This window comes from Sphaerodactylus townsendi, linkage group LG07, assembly GCF_021028975.2.
Source record: "Sphaerodactylus townsendi isolate TG3544 linkage group LG07, MPM_Stown_v2.3, whole genome shotgun sequence".
In the NCBI taxonomy this organism is placed as follows: domain Eukaryota; kingdom Metazoa; phylum Chordata; class Lepidosauria; order Squamata; family Sphaerodactylidae; genus Sphaerodactylus; species Sphaerodactylus townsendi.
Window position 1 is genome coordinate 37,079,823 of NC_059431.1, and position 22,345 is coordinate 37,102,167.

At 42.0% G+C, this 22,345-nt stretch overlaps 2 protein-coding genes across 4 annotated transcripts in view; one reads left to right on the top strand and one right to left on the bottom strand.

Moving 5' to 3' along the window:
* The window catches only part of GFM2 (GTP dependent ribosome recycling factor mitochondrial 2), a 33,756-nt gene extending 24,836 nt beyond the window's left edge, over positions 1–8,920 (top strand). For 2 of the 3 annotated variants that reach the window (XM_048503500.1, XM_048503502.1), the window contains exon 21: positions 110–490. The gene's annotated coding sequence lies outside the window, so the exon portion shown is untranslated. Of the gene's footprint in view, positions 1–109; positions 491–8,907 lie in introns of those variants that run through there. The other variant, XM_048503501.1, reaches the window with a different exon arrangement.
* Positions 446–19,576, bottom strand: HEXB (hexosaminidase subunit beta). Its single transcript, XM_048503509.1, has 14 exons — positions 19,251–19,576; positions 18,126–18,274; positions 15,205–15,270; positions 13,442–13,488; positions 12,225–12,335; positions 10,807–10,908; positions 9,816–9,945; positions 8,703–8,883; positions 7,049–7,135; positions 5,830–5,902; positions 4,602–4,776; positions 4,090–4,180; positions 2,359–2,463; positions 446–803 (listed from the first exon to the last, which is right to left on the bottom strand). The coding sequence occupies exons 1-14, from the start codon at positions 19,502–19,504 to the stop codon at positions 740–742; spliced, it is 1,635 nt and encodes a 544-aa protein (XP_048359466.1). The 5' UTR covers positions 19,505–19,576; the 3' UTR covers positions 446–739.
* Between the last annotated feature and the right edge of the window lie 2,769 nt (positions 19,577–22,345).

Genomic DNA, 22,345 nt, shown 5'->3' on the forward strand with positions numbered 1-22,345 from the left:
TCCCGATGTTATGTACTACAATTCCCATCAGCCTTTGCCAGCATAGCCAATTGGCCATGCTGGCAGGGGCTGATGGGAATTGTAGTCCATAACATCTGGAGTGCCAAAGGTTCGCCACCACGGGACTACATTCTGAAAACTTGGCTATTTATGAGGTTGCTGGGCAGCAACTATATTATTGCTGGGTCTTCTATACCTGGGATCCTGCCAATCAAGGCAGGGGTAAGGACTGAAAAAGGTAAAAGATGGGCGTGAAGGAAGCAGGTAAAAGGGAGAGAAGAAGCTGAAGGGGGAGGGAATAAAAAAGGGGGTAGGATAGATACTATTGGGGCTAGTTGGGTAAGAAAAGAGAGTATAGGGTTGGGGAGAATGAGGTGAAATGCCAGTTGAAAAAATGTAAATGCTTTATATTATTGAAAGAAACTTCTGTGCTACAGAACTGTGATGTGTTTTTATGGAAGTGTTTATTAAAGAATGAATATATTCTGTATTATCTATACAAGGATAGCAGTCATTTACATTTAATTAAAAAAAACACTAACAGTTTAAATAAACAAATCAGTATTTATTTTTAAATTAGCTAATGAGAAGAGTCCTTCCCCTGTCAAACATGTGCAAAATTTAATTCTATGTAAAGTTCCAGCATTTTGAAGTGGATGGCTCCAGTTCAAATGTTTGATGGAATGTGCAAACTTCCTGATCCAAAAGGTACTGCTAGTAACCTCATGCCCTGAAGATGTTATGGATTTCTCACTTCATGGCGACAGAATCCAACATTCAAAGGCTGTGCTGCTATTCCACGCCTGTATAAGAGAAAAGATTGATTTCGAGACAACATGGTTATTGCTGACTTTGCCTGCTCTGTTGAAATAACATTCAAGGGCTTTGCTTTTTACCCCTGGTTGCCAGGTTATAGTGAAAATAGCCTGGTGAATTATGTTCTTGGCATTTTAGTGAAGTGTGGAAAGGCTTAAAACCTTTTCCTTTCTGATTTACAGAACCTCAGTCCCATACAAGTAGACCTTACTATATGCCAGTGGTTCTCAACCTTCCTAATGCTGCGACCCTTTAATACAGTTCTTCATGTTGCGGTGACCCCCAACCCTAACATTTATCCATTTTATAGATGGAGAACACTGATGCAGGGAGTCTTAGGCGACCCCTGTGAAAGGGTTGTTCAACCCAAAGGGGTCCTGACCCCCAGGTTGAGAACCACTGCTATATGCCATAGCTGTCCAAATACTATTGCTCTGACCTGGCAGGGGATAGGAATTAGGAGTAGGGAGAGTAAAAGCTTTGTTATCTGGAACTTGATTGTCCAGAATGTCAGTTAACTGGTATTGCCTGGTGGGCAAGCTCTTCCTCCCCTTAGCCACCATAGCCCCCCTACAGCTTTGGATACATGTGCCCCCCCCCCCCCCCCATCTCTCCAGTCAGTCAGCTTGATGCTTTAGGCTTTGGATTCATCCTCAAATCAAGCTACTGGAAGTGAGCACTGCTGGAGGGCTCCCAGACAGCTGACCTGCTTGTCTTCCTGCTGCATAGGACAGCTCCGTCACTCAAGAGGAAGGATATAGGACAGAGCTTGCACACTACAGGTTCCTCTGGGTAGAGGATGGGGCACAGCAGTAAGCTTGATTATCTGACACATTTGATTAACCATCAATTCCAATTTTCCATGAGTGCTGGGAACAAGTTTTTACTGTTATGTGCTTACTTACCTGGCTGAAAGACTTCCTGTATTGTTTTGCTTCCTGAGAATGCAGTGGAATTCTCAGTGGAAATCTAGTCTCAATTATATTTTTTAAACTAAATATTGGAGGACTAAGCAGTTCTTACATGTAGGTTTTTCGTTTGCCCCAGCAAGTTGCCATCTGGAAAGGGCCTCTCAGTTTCATAAATATAAACTGTTGATGGAAATTGAATAATTTACTCTCCCCCCCCCCACTCCCAATATGTCCTAAGCAACTTATAAAGTATATCCCACCTATTAAAGTCAAATGCAGAGTTTTGTTATTTTCCTACATTTCTAAGGAAGTTTTACCATTGTTTGCTTGGGTCAGGCAGAATACTGAGAAGCTAGAAATGTTAACTGATAGAGATGGGGAAGAGAAGAGAGCATAGCATCTCAGATGTCACTCTCCATCCAACCTTCAAGTTAAGGATGACTTTTAATACGAAGTCCCAGTGATGCTTTTGCCTAGTAAGGGCTCATCAACTCAAGGTGCACCCTAAAAAATTATTGGAAAGTACAGGTGAGTTCCTCAAAAGAGACCCCATGCCTGTTAACACCTGATAGAACACAGAGAAGTTGTATACTGCTGTGTTAGATTAGAACATTTTTAATTTAGTCTTTACCTAAGCATACGGCAGCGATGTTCAGATAGTCTGCTATACGCATCTTCAAGATCAGTCACATTCTTACTGCTCCAGAGTCTCTCACCAACAGCACTTGCACGAGGCCTGGAGTTATGAGAGGGTGGGCAAGAAAGAAGTTTAAAAATGTAAAATATGAAGAATACAAAGTTTACACTCAGAATAAGAGTTTGGATTTATACCCCACCTTTTCTGTTCTGTAAGGAGTCTCAACGCGGCTTACAATCTCCTTTTTCTTCTCTCCCCACAACAGACAACTTTTGAGGTAGATGGGGCTGAGAAAGTTCTGAGAGAACTGTGGCCATCCCAAGGTCACCCATCAGCTTCATGTGTAGGAGTGGGGAAACAAATTCAGTTCACCAGATAAGAGTCCACAGCTCATGTGGAGGAGTGGGAAATCAAACCTGGTATACCAATTTAGAGTCCACTGCCCTTAATCACTACACCATGCTGGCTCTCAAACTCTGATTCCTTATCTAATAAACTGAGAGAATGTTGATTTTCTGAGTTGGGCATTGTTCAAATTATGGTCTGTCCATATGGCTTGGCTGACTTCCATGGCTGTAACAATTAGTCCTTACTCTGGAAAGTTCTGAGCATCTTATCTTGAAGAAAGAGATCTTGCTTAGAATCTTTACATATGTATGGAAAGAACCAAACCAACATCCTTAAAAACCTTAAGCATCATTCTATAGCGCAAAAAGCAATGAGATGTGCATGGCCAGAGGCTTTGAAACATGTTCTCCTTGGGAGAGGATGGGCACCGGGACCCACCTGGCACCCCCCACGTGACCAAAAGGCATGCGCCCGGGGATGTGGGTTATCCCATGTCCCTATGGGCAGTATGCCAGTAGGTTACAAGAAGAATGTTAAAAGTTCAGGGTTAGGGCCTTAATGTAGTCTCCCTGGAAGCTGACTGCAAATAGTGTCAAGTATAGGAGCATGGGCAAGAGAGGATTAGGTCCAATCTAAGTCAACAGTTTCCATCTAGGAGCAGCATTTGTAGAGAGGGGTGGGGGTGGGGAGTGAGGCAGGAAAGTTATGTTGTTCTATTGGAAAATTTTGTCCAACCCCAAATGCTTACAAGTCTTCCTAAGGTGACAGACTGGTTTATTTTCTTGTTTCCTCTCAATCCTTGAAAGGCAGATCACTTATTTAAGACTACTGGTGCTCCTGAGCCAGTACAATGTAGTGGTTAAGAATGGCGGAGTCTAATCTGGAGAACCAGGTTTGATTCCCTATTCCTCTACACAAAGCCTGTTGGGTGACCTTGGCCTAGTTACAGTTCTCAGAAAATTCTCAGCCCTATTTAACTTACAAGGTGCTTGCTCTGTGTGTGGGGAGGAGGGTGGAGGGTAATTTTAAACCACTTGGAGACTCTTTATGGTAAAGAAGTAGGATATAAAAACCAACTCTTTCTGACACTAGCCAGCTTGGTGTAAGGGCATCTCTTTTTCTTTTATTTATATCTCACACTGGTCTGAGCTATGCCATTGGGTATAGGTCCACTGATTAATATGATAGCAGGGCAGTGACACGGATGGGAGGATCTGATTTAGTCGTTTGCATGCTCAGACAGTATTCATGGGAAAGGGGGGTGCAAAATAAAGAAGAAAATAGCAGTCTCAAACTCTGGCATAAGACAGTATTAAGACACTGTTGCAATCATCATTAAAGTGAATACTTGTGATAAAATGTCCAGTAAGCATATACCAGAGTCTTGGAATGAGGTTAGTTGCATCTACATATTCTCCCCATAGACAGGCTTCTCCTCCAAGCACCAGTTTTTTCTGTGTTTCACAGCCTGTATTTAAAAAAAAAATAGAAAGGTTAGGAAAATCTCTCAGAACTGAGTAATATGACCAATTATCACCATTAATGAAGCAAGTATTGTACAACTACACTTTCTCAGGGGTATTCCAAAACATCTATTTGAACAAACTGCTACTAATGTCTGATCATGACTAGAATGAAGAGCACACGACTGATAAAATAAAAAAGCAACGTCATGTGTTACATTAAAACAAACTAGGATACAATCTCTCTACCAATAAACTAGAGTGTTAACTTGAATGAAAGGTACGGGTAGATAAATAGTGGGTCACTTATTTTCTTAAATTGGAAGGTATAGCAGCAAGCTATATAACGATTACATTGAAAAATATCAGGATTTAACCGTATTTAATTTTGATTGGAGCACTTCCGAAGAGTGGAGTTCAACAAACCCGAAAAGCTGAGTGGTTCGACTTTGTAATATTTCATCCAGTCTTGGCCATAGCTAATGTAGTCTAGGTACCACGGTGCTGCCAGAATTGCAGGGAGCCCTTCTTTTGTTACTTTTCTTAATTCTTCTTCATAGGAGTTCCCCATCCAGACTTCAACAACTGAATCTGATGATAGCTAGCAAAATAATTGAAAGACATGGGTTTTAGTAATACATGGATAAGCCTTCTGGGCACAACAGTACAGCTCCCAGCAGAACTCAACAGAGCACTGTTTTTCTCCCACTGGCCCCTATGATATGCATGCATATTATACATGAGAACAGTGTGTGTGGAGTAGAAATTCTTCTAGCCTCTCCCCATCTTCCAGCCTTCTTACTTTGTACAGTGCAAGTCACTCAAGTTGTATGTCCAAGCAAAGAAGAAGAGCTAGGCACAGACAACCCATACAGGATAAAATTGCATTTGCATTTAGCCCAGTGAAGATCCCTGCATGTGAGCATTACACTTATGGTAGGAAGGCTTCTCCTTTGAATATTGATAGCCTGTTTTGCTTACTTAGTCATAAAAGTTTTGTCTTGGTTCAAGACTGTGATTTCTAGAAATAATCTGCTATACTTGTTACCTTTCTGAAAGAAAACACATATCCTTTACTTTAGGAAATAACATAAAAGTTTTTATAAAGATGCTGCAAATCATTCTGGCAGGGGCTGATGGGAATTGTAGTCCATGAACATCTGGAGAGCCACAGGTTGCAGACCCATGGTACATCTAGAGCAGGGATCTGCAACTTGTGGCTCTCCAGATGTTCATGGACTACAATTCCCATCCACCCCTGCCAGCATGGCCAATTGGCCATGCTGGCAGGGGCAGATGGGATTTGTAGTCCATGAACATCTGGAGAGCCGCTGGTTGCAGACCCCTGATCTAGAGAATGAGAACCTTTGAAAAACTGCTTTGACACCAGCAGGAGCTTTAGAGAACCAGCTGTAATGTGCATGTTAGAAATTGGACAACTGACAAAAGCATACATGACCTTCTCCATCAAACTATGTAGTTTTGTTACCCACAGATTAGTAACTTCTTTGTAATGAAGTTTGCTTGCTTACCATTTGGATGAAAATCAGCCCTAGATTGGTTCACATCCCAAATAGGTGGACCTGGATAGTATTTTCACATGAAAAGCACTTTCAGATTAATGCAAAGCAAACAAGATAATCTCTGACCATACCTCTGCTCCGTTATCAAACACTTCCTGCCAGACTATGGATTTCTTGTTAAGGGAGGATACAACGTCCAACATTCTAGAAGAAAGAAAAAGTAACATTTATAGTTACTTTCTATAACCTGATGATGGTGCCGAATTAAAAAAAACCCAACATAATGTATGTAATGTCAAAAGAGGTTATGAAAGTAATGGAACTGTTATAACAATCTGAATTTGACTTAAAAACTTCTGCAGTTAGTGCATCTGGCCCTGGGGCTTTCCCCACTTTTAGGTTGTCAAACAGGATGCTGACTTCTGCATACAAGCAACCTCTGATACTATGTGTTTGAGCAAATGTCGTATGTTTGCTCTAGGATCTCAACCAGTTGCATCCAAAGTAATGTTTCTACAGCAGCTTAAAATGCCTCCTAACAGCTTGTTCTTGGGAGCCCTTCTCTTCCAAGAACAGGATTTTGAGTGGGAGGGGAATCATCACTATCAAGTTTGCCATCATCGACTGGGAGCAGCAGTGGCGAAGTGGTTAAGAGCAGATGCATTGTAATCTGGCGGAACTGGGTTTGATTCCCCGCTCTGCCACCTGAGCTGTGGAGGCTTATCTGGGGAATTCAGATTAGCCTGTGCACTCCCACACATGCCAGCTGGGTGACCTTGGGCTAGTCACAGCTCTTCGGAGCTCTCTCAGCCCCACCCACCTCACAGGGTGTTTGTTGTGAGGGGGGAAAGGCAAGGAAAGAAAGGGGGGATATAAATCCAAACTCCTCTTTCTCTTCCTCTTTTTCTCCCTTCTTTTTCTATGTACTCTGAAAAAAATTGACATCAGTTGCCAGTGCCAGCACTTGAAAAATAAGGAATTGTATAGATTTGTGAGAAAACACACAATCATATCTACTGACGGATGTAAGATTCTGGTGGCTTTGTTACTCATAAGTTTGGTTCAAGCCACCAGACTGTTCATGGAAAATTTGGGGCAAAAAAAAAATTCTTGTAGCAGCCTTGAGGTCAGACCTGTGGTGTGCCACAGCCTTTGTGTGAACTTGAGACTGAGGTTCTGCACAGTATCGAGTGTATGCAGGCAGCATACCTAAAAGTTTAAAGTCACAAGAAATGTTCATTCCTCTTAGCCTACAAGATTTATTGCCAGCCCTATTCAAGAGGTAATTGGGAAAGTAGCAATAATACAGGAAAGAATGCAATAGGAAATCTTGAAAGAGAGAAAACTCACTTGTCAATGTAATAAGATTCCAGTTTTGTGTAGCTATACCAAACCCCTTGCTTCCTCACAAATTCTTTCACAGCAGGGTTGGACTTCCTATAAACAAAGAAGAATATCTGCATTTCTTGCAAAAGCCGTGTCAACCCACTATAAAACACTGTTTTCAGTTTCAGAATCTCACTCAGAAGGCTCAATGCCCATGCCAAGCTATCTTTCGACAGAAAGTGGTTGAAGAAAAGGGGGGGGGATGCCCACCCCCAGAAATGGATTGGGCAAGACCAATAAAAAAACAATATATCATACAGTATGTCATCCACCTATAGCATTTAGTGTTGCAGCACATTCAGATTACAGACCGCAGGGGCTTTTCTACAGGACAGAGGACAGCCACATACAGAAAAACAGGAGTTTATAATAGAGCTGCTATTTTTGCTGCCTGCTTGGGACAGTTTCCCCCCACCCCTTCCCGGTAATGGTAGAGATTGCCAAGCACCTAGTGGATTTCAACACACAGCTTAACAAGTCTCTAGTTCTGCAGGCTACCATGTGGTCTCTGAGTACTGAGGGTGCATCTCCCATCAGGTGATATAAAAAAGCTATTGTACTTCTATCCTGCTCCCAAAACTGCCCAAACCTTTCCGACCACTGTCTATTAAGATGTTACTAAGCTAGAGGGACTAACTATGTGATTCAGCCTGACAATTCCTGTGATGACAAGTCTGAACAAGGAAGGAAAGCATAAGCACGCAGGAAGGTGCAACCACACTGGCCTGTAATAAAACCTCTGGCTTCGCTTCCCTTATACAAGTGCCAGAAGTGGCAAATGAAGTGTAATCTGATGTCCACTCCTGGGGACCCAGAATCAACTAAGCTGGAGGCTGCGCTTGGTAAGTCATAATAAAGCTAGTACAATTATTAGACATCTTAGCATTGTAATAAGGGCTGTGATTTTAAGGATAACCAAGACAGGACACAGAACTCCAGGGTTCAATCCAAAGTGAAGTATCTGTGAATCCTACTGTTCTACTAATTCTTTCAGTGTTTTCATGATACATGCTGTGCTCTTACATGCATCCAAAGTTTTCCCAAGATGCCTCATTCTAAATCTACGCAAATCAGAAAGACTACAGTGAAGTCTGGAAGTGGCGATGCTCTTGCCACTGAGCTCCTCTTCCCAAAACAGTGCTCCACGTTGCCTGATGTGCAGATCACAAACTCGGGAACTCTGAGGAGATTTCCAATTGAGTGGCGTTTCACTTTACTTGAGCCTCTGAGTGCTTCCAGACTATGCATTGCTGATAGGGGCTATTTTGCCGGGCTGTAGAGCAAGTTTTTCTTAGCTGTTGCTTCCCCAGATACTGGGGGCCTTAAATTTGACAGGTGGACCACAAGAGTTTGGATTTTAGACCTAGTTCTGAAAAAATACAAGATCAGCAGTGTGAGTGAGCTGCAGAGCTCTTCGAAACATCTCCCCACCTTTTTGTTTTTCTCCTCATAAATTAATAAAAACAACTAACTCAGGAATTCTGGGAATGCATGCATGGAGCTACAGTCAGGATGTGCAAACTCCAGGAGTTCTCTTTATCCTAGTCCGTTACTGTTTCTGTCATGGCATAGAATTGAGGCATAGTAAAAATTTGGACTTTTAAATGCCACACATTACCAGCAACTGAAGTCCACTTCATCTCCTCCTAAGTGGATGTACTCATCAGGAAACACTGTGCCAACTTCCTTGAAAAATTTAGCCATGAACTCGTAAGTTGCATTCAAAATGGGGTTTATGGGTCCATAAGAGCCAGTTGGATGTTCTCCATTGTAGCACGGCGTGAGGATATCTTTCTGTCCTTAAGCAAACAAAAATACATAAGATAACTTCAATGGGCGCACATTAGTTTTAAAGCATGCAAAGTCCTAGCCTCTATCTTAGTTTTAAAAACCATTCCTAAGTAAATATTTTTTCAATACAATCAGGAACGTGAAAAATGTTTTCAAACCATTTTAAAGATGCACGCAGCAGGATGAATATAATTTTCCAGGTTTCAGACTTGGAAAAATGTGACTCAGGAGTTTTAATTTGCTTGATGCCAGGGATCAACACCACTGTTCTGAATTCAAGGCTACTGAAAGACTGTTTCCATTATGCTGAGTTTCCTAACCTTGTTTACCGGTATTAGTGGAGACACAGCTTACAGTATTTCACACCAGGAACATTTCAGAACCTCCATAGCAAAAAATGTGCTATGAGAGCAACAAATCTATTCTACTGTAGCATGCAGAATTTTTGCGGGGATGGAGGGGGATAAAAGCCGAATAAAATAAATAAATAAATGTATAAAAACACCCATTAGCAATCAAATTCAAAAGCAGAGATTCACAATAATTTTAACAGCTCATCCACTTCAGACTGTATTCAGCTCTTTTGCAGATGATGCTTAAATTTAAACTGAACAAAACTTGGAAGAAATTAAGTTACATGTAGTGTGTACTGGTTGCTTTGCTTCTAAGATCTTATAGTCAGGCTAGCCTGGACCATGCAGGTCAGGGCAATTTAAATTGAGCCCTTCGGGGATAAGGCGGCCTATAAGTCTAATAAAATAAATAAATAAATAAATAAATTATACTTTGTACTAATTCTGCCTTTGCATTCCATTAGTAATTTGTTTTGTACTGGTTGGGTAAAACTGTTTTTCTGGACTACCTCCTAGTCTTTTCTCCACCTGCCCGCCCGCCCGCCCGCCCGTCCGTCCGTCCATCCATCCAACAATATGCATCTTACCTTTTCCCCAAGACTGTGTATGGCCTGGAGTATCAAATTCTGGGAGGACTCTAATGCCACGTAATCGAGCATACTCTATCACCAGACGGACATCAGTAGGAGTGTAAATGTGATTGTAAGAATAAGACCCCTGTGAAAAATGTCTACATGTATTGTTTTATATTATACCAAGAAAATAAATCAATGAACTGTAGAGCAAAGTCATGGTACATTCATCAGGGATTGATATAATCCAACTTACAAAGCACTTTGTAATTCTTATTGATCCTCATAATTTATTCTTCACAAAGGTGAAGTAATTTTGACTTAAAGGAACTTGCCCAAGGCTTGTAGTGAGTTTCACATTGTACTCGATAGTGAAAATTTCTAACAAAACAACTCTTAACACCATGCTCATTCCTCTTGTGGGCTGTCATCTTGGTGTATCTGCTGAATATAAGGCAAGAATAGGGGAAGCCTGCAGTTTTGCAGATACCACTTGAACTAAAAACCCAAGTGGGTTAAGGATTCAAGGCCAGAAGGCAAGTAAGCAATTGTTTGAGACAGATTTTGTCCAGATCAGCCCACATCAGCCAATGTTATGAAGCTAATAGCAAAAAGCATTTTAAAAACCCTCAAATCAGTAATGCTATCTGGAGTCACTAAATTAAATAAATTTAAACTGGGGGCATCAAGGAAGCATTAAGAGCTGGAAATAATCATTTTCTTCGTTTTTGTAGAGTTGCAACCTTGGACCATTTAACATATTAATGTGATCTCCAGATTTCCTCACCAATTAATTGGTAAGGATCTTAAAGATAATCTGGTCTGTTACAACAGTACCTCTGAAATCGTTCTGGAAAAGACATTGTGGTAGTTCTAGATATCCTGGAGAAACAGCCAATAAGTTGTGGCTTATTATGACTTCTAATTAGCAACAAATATACAATAATTAAGAGTTCTTTTTTCAAGGCAGGGCATTTTTAGGAGCTTTCATACTACATTTACTCACCTGAGCACTCAGTTCAGGAAAAGTGATACTCTGGTAAGGAAAGGACTGGTCATCTACAATATGCCAGTGCAAGACATTGAATTTGTTAAAAGCCATGGCATCCTGTGGCACAGAAAGCAAGACTGTGTTTTAGTTACCAATCTCCATTCACAAACAAGATATTTTTAAGAGGGGCTTTTGCCTATTTCTTAACAAAGCCTGGTTTCAACAGTAACATTTTGCAGTTATCTGAGAGCTACAAGGCAGTAATCTTATAATTGCTGCTGTCCAACCCTGGAGGTCTGCTAGGCACTGACTCTACAAGGGTTTACGCACCTGGCCAAGACCACCCTCTGCACCTGGGCATACAGGCGATCCCTCCTGGGTGGTACCTCCCCTGCTACTCCCTCTGCTATACTCCCTCTTATTTGATACCTGCTATCACCATACCAGCGCTCTACTGGTTCAGCCCCAGCCCAATTTTTTAAAGAAGGGATGGTTGATTATATATTCTGGGACGGTTTTCAAGTAGATTTTATGATGGTTTTAAGATTGTTTTATGGTGTTTTATGATTGTATCCTGCCTAGGGACTTGAATGATGGGTGAGAAATAAGTACACAGGTGATTGGATAGATAGGTAGGTATTTTCTGAATCTGGGAGCCCATAAGGAAACTTCCACAGATGCAGGAGAGGAAGACAGGAACAGCTGGCTAGAAGATGAATAAGCCTCTGGCTGAGTCTGTCCTGAGGTGTCCAGAGGCATAAACAGAAGGGTTATGAGCCAGGTGTTGGGTGGAAGACCAGCATTCAGAAGCCTGCCTGCCCTTTTCCCTGTTTCTTTTGGTTGTATTTTCACCCTGCATTTTAGATGTTTTGGGCTTCCACTGGAGAGAAAAACAGAATATAAATAATAAATAAAATAAATAGGCAACACTGATTCCAATTATATTTGCTTCCAGTAAATGCTCTTAGGATGCTTTTCTCCCTAACCATCCACAACTCTGGCCCCTTCCGCACATGCAAAATAATGCGTTTTCAAACCACTTTCACAACTGTTTGCAAGTGGATTTTGCTATTCTGCACAGCTTCAAAGAGCACTGAAAGCAGTTTGATAGTGCATTATTCTGAATGTGCGGAATGAACCTCTGTTTTTTAAAGTAAGTAACAAATGCAATTGTAATTGTAATAGAACAACACAGATGCCGAAGTTATCATTCAATGACCTTCCATAAGCTGCAAACTTAAGAATACTTTCCTGAAAATAAGCCCTATTGAATAAAATGGGACTTATTTCCATGTAGACCTGCTCAGGATTGTTCCCATAGTAACCACACTATTGGTTACCAATAAACAGAATAAGAGTTCCCCAGTAGGAAAGTAGACAGTTTTAGTGAAATTTACAGAGGAAAAAGAAGTTTGACTAAACTGCTAACTTACCAAAGTGGTCAGGATACTTTTCAAGGGTAGAAAATGTCTTGCTGTGTCAATTAAGATTCCTCGATGAGCAAATCTTGGGAAGTCGGTAATGTCAGATGCATTGATAAAGAACTTTGACAACAAAGAAAAAGAAGATGTAATAAGTAATTTTTTCCCTATGGTGTTATAGGAAGCACAGGAAGCACAACACAAACTGGTATATATTCTACCAATGGAATGGCTTATCCATTTATCAGCAATTTCCACCCTTCTCTTTTCCTAATGCACTAATGGGGCATTGACAGTCTCTAAGATACCCAACACCCAGTGTTCACTGTCCATGAGGTTTGTCATTATAGTCCTTCCTCAATGATTTTAAAAATTTTTTTAAGCTAGCCAATTGCTTTTAGAAACACAGAAAAGTATGAAAACTGAAGTCTTCACTAAGAACTGTAGCAATCAACAGGTAGCGTACTAAATATCCCAGTGTGCAGTCCTCGGCAGTCACGTGTTGACTGCTACACTGGGATTCTCTCACTTCAGGAAAGAGCGGGTTCAGGAAAGACTCATGTTCAACCCACCACACCAATTATCTTTAGTAGATCCATTTAACTGCAGCTGTAACTCCATCTAGACTTCCATTATCTATGGTGTCTTTGTTTTCTGAAGCTTATCTCAGTTAATCACAAACTTATTTCTTTTTAAAAATATGAAAGTTGACAAACTGCAGATTCCAAAGTGCTGGTTTAAGCTGTTCCTGGTAGCCATCATGTTATATAGGGCACAGTCTATAAACCAGGGATGTGCAACTCATTTGTTATGAGGGCTGAATATGACATAAATGTGACTTGGTTGAGCTAGATTCTGGGAGTGGGGGGTGGGTAGCTGCCTTGGCTGGTCCCAGAAAGGCCCTGGGTGTGTTTGTGTGTGTCTGGACTAACAATCCTGCAGCAGGATGCGGTAGCTGCCTTCAGAGGGCTTATTAAATCCAATAGTCAGCTAGGCAACCTTCCCTTGCTCCCAATCAGGAGCAAAGTGGTGGGGTTGCCTCAGCTGGTTTGTGAACCTGATAAGATTCCTCATATCAGGTTTGTGGACTTGATAAGATTCAGCCCCCCAGGCCACATGTTTTAGATCCCTGCTCTAAACTGTCTTTGATGCACCACACCACACATTATTTTAAGTCCAAATCAGAAGAAAACCCTAATATGGTAGTGGAAATCCAGAAAAATACTCACAGTTCCATAGTCATCTTCAAATACTAACTGGCTGAAAGTTTCCAAACCTGGAAGTCAAACAGAATGAGCGATGACCCACAATTGGCAAAGTAACATCAAAACCGTGCAAGAGCCACTTTGGAACTCCAAGGACATTGTGAGAAAGGAAATACAGCTGATTTGTACTTTCCATATTTGAGCCTCATCTAAAGGAGAGAAGCGCATACCCTGTACAGATGGGTGTGTATTCTGATGCTGGGCAGAATGTATTCATATGGCCCATGGAGAGACCACCTCCACAGAGAGGCCCAGAAACAAGGGGTTTCTTACTGCTTCCTTGGAATATCTGAAAGGCTCAAGGGAAAAAATCATTATCATCAGAAATAAAAAAAAATGATGGCCTCTATTAAATACTTTTGCTCATAAACCACCTAGGACTGATTCACAAAATGAACTTTTGGGCTCATTTTCAACACAGGGGCGTTTTCTGCACATGCAGGCTTGCAGGCTTGCATTGGCATGATTGATGTAATGCAGAAGCCCTATAGGCGCGACGCATGAATGGCTCCACGGGCTGAAATGGCTTGACTGGCGGAGCATGTCGCTCCGCGCGCTACCACTGCACGCTCCACACACTCCGCACAGCCACACAGCCCCCCGAACAGCGGCCTACCTTTTCCCTGCCTTTCGTCGCTCTCAGGAGGGAAGGGGACACGTCCCCTGTCCAGAGCAATGGCTGAAGCGACGGAGGCAAGGAGGCGTGTCCCCTTCCCTCCTCAGAGCAACGAAAGGCAGGGAAAAGGTAGGCCGCTGTTCGGGAGCGTCACGGGAATATGCCAGCTTCCATCTGTTGCTGTTCGCTCGGCAACTGGCGTATACCAAAACACTCGCCCCCTGAGTGAGTTTTGGAAGCGGCGGCTTCACGCCAGTTCAGGGCTGCCAGGATGGTGCTGCCGCAATGCAGCAGCGCCTCCTGTGCGAACAGTGCCCCAGGGACCTTTTTCTCCCATCCCTGGAGTGCTGTTGTTTCCCCGTGCGGAAACCGCCAGGAAGAATGTGTGTGTTTGCAGGACGGACATGACCCATTGAATGTCAGTTGCCACGGGTTCCAAATGACTGTATGCGTTGAAAAATCCTGGACCAGAAGCATTTGTAAACAAGAAAACAGTTTAGAAAAAGATGACTCAGAGGTAAATTAGACATGACGTATCTATGGAAAATACAGCAACATGCAAATGAAAACCCTGCCCTTTTCTTAGCTTGTCATTCTCTGGTACTCTTTCAGCATTTTTCTCTCAGCACAGCATCAATACCAGAAGTGAGTCAAGTGGGAAATGCTGATACCAGCAGAGCACAGCAATCTAAAGGGATAATGTAGAGGTGAGTTCCCTTCTCTCTCCATTTTTTTTAAAAAGCTCCTCCACCTCTCAATTAGACCAGGAGGGATGGACATATATATGAATACATGTGGACCTCCATTACATGAACTCTATAACTGGAAGTGAAATCAGGACACAGAAAAAAAAATATTATATTGCATATTGCATAACCTATGGAATTTGTTGTCACAAGGCTTGGTGATGGCCACTGCCTTAGTTTTAGAGGGGGATGAGATAAATTCATAGGATACAAATCTTTCAATTATAATTCACTGGGTAGAGCAGCTACCAGTCGATATGAATAGGGAAAACTGCCCTGTTCATGGTTTCTTAGGAATATCTGGCAACAGGATGCAGAGTTAGATGGATCTTGGGCCTTAAGTAGTTGCCTTCTTCCACACTCACCTCTTAGTGCTCCCCAAACCTTCTCTGCCTTCAGTACCGCCACTGGCTCACCAATGGAGAGATTATCTTCAAAGGAAAATTACAATTAATACAGAATTGCTTTTCAGTAACTGCAAAAACAAACAGTGATCAGTTTAAGAAAAACAATGTTAAGAATCGAGTTACAGTTTTGCACACAGACTGTCTATAGCTACTTGAAATAAATGCAGTCTATATGCAAGATGGTAGCTGTAGTGACAGAACTGATGGATGCGTTAGAAAATATCCAGAAACCAAAGTCCCTGGGGAAGGAAAACAAGTTCAAAGGTTTATCAGGAAGAAAGATTACTTGTGACTAACCAAGCCAAGCACAGCCCATGGGATCTGCTATCTGTTTGCCTGCCTTTTGTTTTTGGAGTCCAATGTAGGCAACTAGAAAAGTCAAGATAATAAAGCCTCTGGGACGCCGCTACATGTTGCTGGTGGCTGCATTTGGCTTCCTGAGAATCAAGGTGTATATGGTCTGGTCTATATAATTATTTGGAATTAACAACACTGCCCCCTGCCACGTGCCCTGTTCCCAACACACATGGAAGCACACTGTGTCAGAATTAGATGTTATTCCTGAATGTATTTGTCTTTCTTCTCCTTCAAAGCCAATCACACCTGTTCAGCAGAACCAATTAAAGCCCAGAGGCACCAACATTTCATTAAACACAATAATCCTTCAGAAAGCTGTCCAAATGGGAAGTAACACTGTATTCCCTCTTCATCTTAGATGGCGAACATTCAAACCAATTAGCCAATTCCAAAACCTTTATTAGGCATAAATATACCAATTAGCACACAAAAGCCTATATATCCAGTCAATTAATTAGACTGAAACGAATACAGAACATTTTTGTTCTTTGCTTTAAAAAAAAAAGGGGGGGGGGCACCTTAATGCAGAAATGCATTAGCAGCAGGCTTCCACAAGCCCTGACACCTGACACCGGATGTCACTACCCTGAGTCCTCAGCAACTGTTTCCCTCCATGAGACCTCTCACGTCACAGTTATCTTTGGAGCAGATAGGAACAGGGTAAGAGGTAAACACCAGCTGCAACTCAGTTTTCAGAATCCAAGGAAAGATGAGAAATCTTCTCTCAAACGTTTGCAATAGACTCGCAGAGGATTTAAAAGGAAAAAAAATACATACAAGCTGTGGAGCAGGCAGAAGCAGTGCAAGATTCTGAGGACCCAGAGAAGGTTTGTCTCAAATCATGCAAGGGAAATAACATAGGATTCCCCAGATCGGCTTGATCCAAAGCTTGGCATGATTTGAGAAACTCCACCCATTTCCCATTCTGCATGGTAGAGGATTGAGGGCAGGGGAGAAGTTGTTGGCAATCACAAGTACTAGTTGATGAGCCAAATGACAGTGTGTGTACTTGCAGCTGACAGTGAAGCAAAAAATATTATTACTTTTCACTCCTGCTTGCCCAAACAAGGCTTCTGACTTCTCAATAACCTCATTTCGGTGCCACTACCTTGAAAAATGTACCTCCTACAGAAACCTCCAGAAATTCCTCAGATTCTTCTATTATGTACTGATTTGGCTCTGTTGTATCTAATAGGGAATTTCTGAGTGTATGCAAGGAGCACATTTTTTAAGATAAAGGGACCAAACATGCAGGGTGGCTTCAGGAGACCATCCTGGTAACAGCAGCCAGGTTTGGTGAAGTATGGTTTAGGGCAGGGGTAGGGAACCTGCGGCTCTCCAGATGTTCAGGAACTACAATTCCCATCAGCCCCTACCAGCATGGCCAATTGGCCATGCTGGTAGAAAAATAAATTCCCTGAACAGCCCTGAGGCTGTTCCCTACCTGAGACTAGGGGTCCAGTGCTATGGGTCTTCAAAGGGATAGCCTTCATCCTCAATTGCATCCTAAACCAAACTTCACCAAACGTGGGTGCTCTTTTCAGGACTATCTCCCAAATCGATCCACAAAGTTTGGTGCCTATGCCTACAGACACCACCAGAAATTCCCCATTGGTTACAATGAAGCCAAGTCAGTTATAAGAGAATACACATGCAGAGCAATTCTAAACAGATCTTACTAGAATCCCATGGTATTTACTCCCAGGAAAGAGTTGTTAGGATTACACTGTTGATATTTCCAATGGAATTTATGACAATTCTTTTTCTAGATAACTCCAAATTTATTCAGCTATGCACAGCATGTTGGTGCATTCATCTTCAGCTTCCTTTCCCAACCACATCCCTCCCCAAATGTGCCACACCTGTTCATGGAGCACAAAGAAGAAACAAAGAGGCCCTTCAGTGCTTATATGATTATTTTCCTATGTTTAATTTGGCAGAACTTATAGCATTTATCAGAAATCCGGTGTTCAAGAAGGCACTTATTCTGCAGTATGCTGTCAAAAGTATCTGCTGCTCATCAATATAACATATATTTTTAAAAGTTTTACCTCAGAACCAAACAGTAAAAGCACACTATGTTGTTAAAATTATTATAAAACCAAGATATAAGCAACAAAAACAACATATTGCGCATATTCGTGTATATTAATACTGCAGATTAATACTGCACTGAGCATGGCATGTCAAGCGCTATGCAATTAAGCCTGACTGCCTAAATGCAAAAATCTACTACCATGTTTTTACCACTCCAATGTTTCTTGGAAACCATTAACACAGTTACTAATCTAGATGAGTCAGGGTTTCTTTAGTCACTGAGGCAAGTACTGTCTTAAACAGTGCATCTAATAAAAACTGTTAAATAAGATGGATTGCAACAATCAACTGTGATTGAAAAAAACAGAGTGCTTTAAACATATGCAAGCAAAACTCTGAAATGAAAGAGGCATTGTAACGAACAGGTACTGGGGAAGGAAGAAGGTTCCAATGGGATGTCCCTGTTTATGATGTTAGATACTCACATTCCTCATCTGATGAGATGTCAGGATATTTGTCACAGTCAGGTTCCTCTGAAGTAATAATAATTTGAAGTGCAGCTAACTCAGTATTGGCCAAAGATTTTTCTTCATGTTTCTGATGTTTGGAATATCCAAACAGGTATTCATAATACCTAAAAGTTAATCAAAAGACTCATAAAATGTTCTCACTCCACCAACACCACAAACAGGAAGGTTTCCTAAGAATGGTTCAGGTCGGTTGAGTGAATCTCATAAAGTTTAACCCGTTCAACGAATCTCATAAAGTTAAAAGTTAACACATCTTGAGGACCAGCATTTCTCCACTGAGTTTAGTAGATGGATTGGTTGTAGTTTTAAAACTGGTATTGTTGGCTTCTAGCTGTGGTGTACTGTGAATGGACATAGAATTAATGGAATGGTTGGGCCTAGTATGCCAAAGACACCAAGGCAGAGAAAACTGCAAGCGGAGAACCATGTTGCTTGATGGTCCTGGCAAGCTGAGCGAGTTAATCCAGGGAAAAGCAAAATCATGAGGTTTGGCAGTAGAAAAACTGATATGGACAATGGTGCAAAAGAATGTTGTGAAAGAACAAGTTGTGTAGCAGATAAGTACAAGGACAATGGCAGTGGTAACTGAAGGAAAACATCTTGCACATAGATCATCTGAGAATACATCATATCTAAACAAGAGCCAAGAAGAAGGGGCTTTCTACTCTCAAATGCATATACGTGCATATATTCTGTTGTTAGTCTTTCAGGCGCCAGTCCTCTTTAATTTTACTTCCACGGACAAGCACTGCTACCTCTGCACATCGGTAGGTCTTTGGGAATCAAAACTAGGGAATACCTTCCTTCTCTGTGCACTCTGGAAACAAAAATGCTGAGTTATCGAAACCTTTCTCCCCCTGCGAAACAAAGCAACCCCGCATTTCTATGCCAAGATAGCATCTCTATGTCGAGGGCCAAGAAAAGTGAAAAAACCAGTTGTCAACAGCAAGTGGCATTTTCTGATAAGCCTTTCGCCCTTTGTGCCTAATTGCACGGCCCCGGGGCGAGCGAACACCCGATCCTGGTCCCCTCGCACCAAAGAGGAAGGCAGAAGGTTGAGGAGGAGGAGGGATTTTTCACCTGCGAAAGGCGTCCTGCAGCAGGGAACACTGAGGCCCCGCCGAGGACCCGGCGCCGTGGACGATCTGGAAGCGCCTCGGGGCGAGTTGCAGCCGGTCTGGGGAGATGCGGATCGAGCGGGGCAGGGGCCACACCGGGCCGAAGGGGGACGAGCTCTGCGGCGCCTCCGCACTTCGGGGCCGGCGCGAGGAGGAGGAGGCAGCCAGCGCCGCCGAGAGCCACAGCAGCCGCATCAACACCGCCGACAGCTCCATGCCTCTGCGCCCTCCTGCTCCTCTGCAGGCTGCCAGAGCGCCGTCCCCCGCCGTCACCTGACGGAGAGACAGAGGGCAGGGGTGGGGCCGCCTCCTTTTTTATCTCCCCGTTGAGGCGGGAGGGGTTTCCCAGGCGAGGCCTCTTGTCGGGCTCAGTGCATACAAATATCTATATTGCAGAATTTGCATCCAGGACTTCTTATCAGGCTGCATGTTAAAAAGGGAAAAAGAAAAGAGGCTGGGAGGACAACCGTCAGCAAAGAGGAAAGGCTGGCTGGGGGATAAATGTGTTAGTAAATTAATAAATAAAGGCGGGGAGGAGACAAAATTCATCACCTTATGGGCTGGGCTTGTACACTCAGTGGAAAGCTGAGCAGGTATGTGGAGATAAAATAGTGCCACGGTCGGCTTGGGAAAGAAGGTAATAATAATAACAACGATATTCAGTTCAATTAAAGTACGGGTTAAATACAATACAGGAATAGAAGTCATGGGATTTGATTAATATATTTTAATGCGTTGGCTCCTCTTTTTCTATTTCCATTTGGATGCTTCAGTTCCACCACCACCCATTTTTTTAATGCCAGGGTAAGACGGAGGTTAAGAAATGGTGGAGATATTTACTCAGGGTGTATAGGATGCTTCACATATTTTTGCCTGGGTGTCAAATTGTGATGGGCCGGACACCTGTAGAAGCTATCAAAGAAATAAGTTTATAGTGTTGTTATCCATGGCATTCCTTAGCTGGCAAAGGCACACCAGGCAACCAGCCCGATTTGGGTACCAGAGACCTTGCGCTGCTGTGTGTTACTTTCAACTATTGTTCCCAGCAGTATATGTGCAGGGAGAAATTTGTAGTGTTGGTGTTTTTCCCTGTGTTGCATTTGAAATTCCAAGGCCCCACCCCTTCAGTGATTAATTCTAGTTGTATTAGGTTGTATCTTTACAATACACTTTTGATACTAGGTATATCCTTCCTAGTATTTAAATTATTTTGGGGGGTGGATATGTTGTTTATGTGGCTGAGATTCTCACTAATTGCCATGTATGTTTTCTGTTTTTAAAAATGGCCCCAGTCAAGAAGAAAATCTACCCACCTGAGCTCGCTAATTGCTATCTCTCACTTCATAGACCACCTCCTAGACCTCCTAGATCACTGCATAGCTCTACTATTTTAGAATTGTCATACTTCCCCATGGAACTCAAATCTTATTGGCTCCTACAGGTGCAAATAATTTATAATAATGATTACTGATGTTTTAATTTGAACCTTTTAAACCTTGAGTTTAAAATTGGCAGGGGGTTGGACTTGATGGCCTTTGTGGTCTTTTCCAAGTCTATGATTCTATGAATGAGGGAAACAAATGTGGGAAACAAAAAGATAAATAAATTCAGAAATAAAATGCTATTTAAATCCTTGGCCATATTCCACCTTTTCTGGATCCGGGAGACATTTTAAAGCTGTTGCTAATGTTAGAATGGCCTGTCCCTGGAAGGTGATGAACACAAAAGATTTCCTGGTGATTGTGGTGAATTTTCTGTCTGGCAGACATGTTGAAGAGCTGGAGGAATATTGAAGCCCTCAGGCAATTCACAAATTATTCCCTCTGCTTCTCACTCAGTTTATTCCCTGGCTCTTGCCAGAATTTACAAAGCTGAAGCTGTAAAGATGAAGATTAGAGGAAAGGTGGTGGAAAATATGGGCCAAATCTGACTGAAAACCGGTTAGCGCCTGTTTGAGAGCCTACTGTGTGGCAGTGATGGTGGCAAAAAGAAAATATGTCTCTGCCAGTGTTTGCATCTGCAACAATTATGCGGTTTTGGTTAGGAAAAGGTTTGTTCCCAGGAGCAAATAATGGAGCTCTTAGGATCTTCTTGTGATCAGTTTGCTAAACATCTCTTAGATTAAATTGCTAGCAACTGATCTGATTTGGACAGCACGTTAATGCAAGTAATAATATGTGTTCTCCAGTTTTCTTCCTGTCAGATTCATATGGATTGATTTCAGTTGACTGTAGATGAGGACATGGACGAGAACCTTGGAACGTGTTCTTTAGACCTACCTTGAAAGGGGGGATATAAATGTTTTAATAATAAATACATGTCCATCATGGCTAATAACATTGGCTGGGTTGTAGTTCTGAACAATGATTTGAGCAATAAATTATAAATATATTTTTGGAAGAGCTGTTTGAGAACAGGCTACATTCTGGAGATGCTCTTGAAGACTGTTTTAAAATGTCAATTTGCCCAAAATATTGCAATAAATGTTCTTTTGTCACAATAATAATACAGACGGGATTTATGAAAGTAATAATATATAAAGTTGGCATTATTCCTACTACCTTGGGTGTCAGTTTGTTTTCAGGGGCAATTCAAGGTGCTGATATTAATCTTTAATATCCCAAATAGCCTGGGCTCCTAGGATCTGAAGGACTTCCTCCACCCATACTGTCCTACCTTGTTGTTCAGAGTCTGAATGGTGCTGTCATGCAAGGATTGGTGGTAAGAGAAGTGAGAAAGGCTGGGACCCACAGGTTTTATTAGTGGCCTGAAACTGTGGAACTCCCTACCCCTGGAAGTTAAATCTGCACTCTCCCTCAAAGCCTTCATAAAGGGGGGAAAAGGTTTATTTTTTAGAGGTCGTCCAATTTGAACTAGATGTCAGGGCATGGGTTTATCTGTTCTTTCTGACCACCTTTCAATTGAAGTTCTAATGTAAATGTTCTGTTCCCCAAGTAAAACAGTCTTAGGTGCCCTGTACTTGGTCAGAACAGAGTGGGAGACTCACAAACAAGGTGTAACAGTTAAAAAAAAGGTTTATTGCTTAGAAGAATTGAG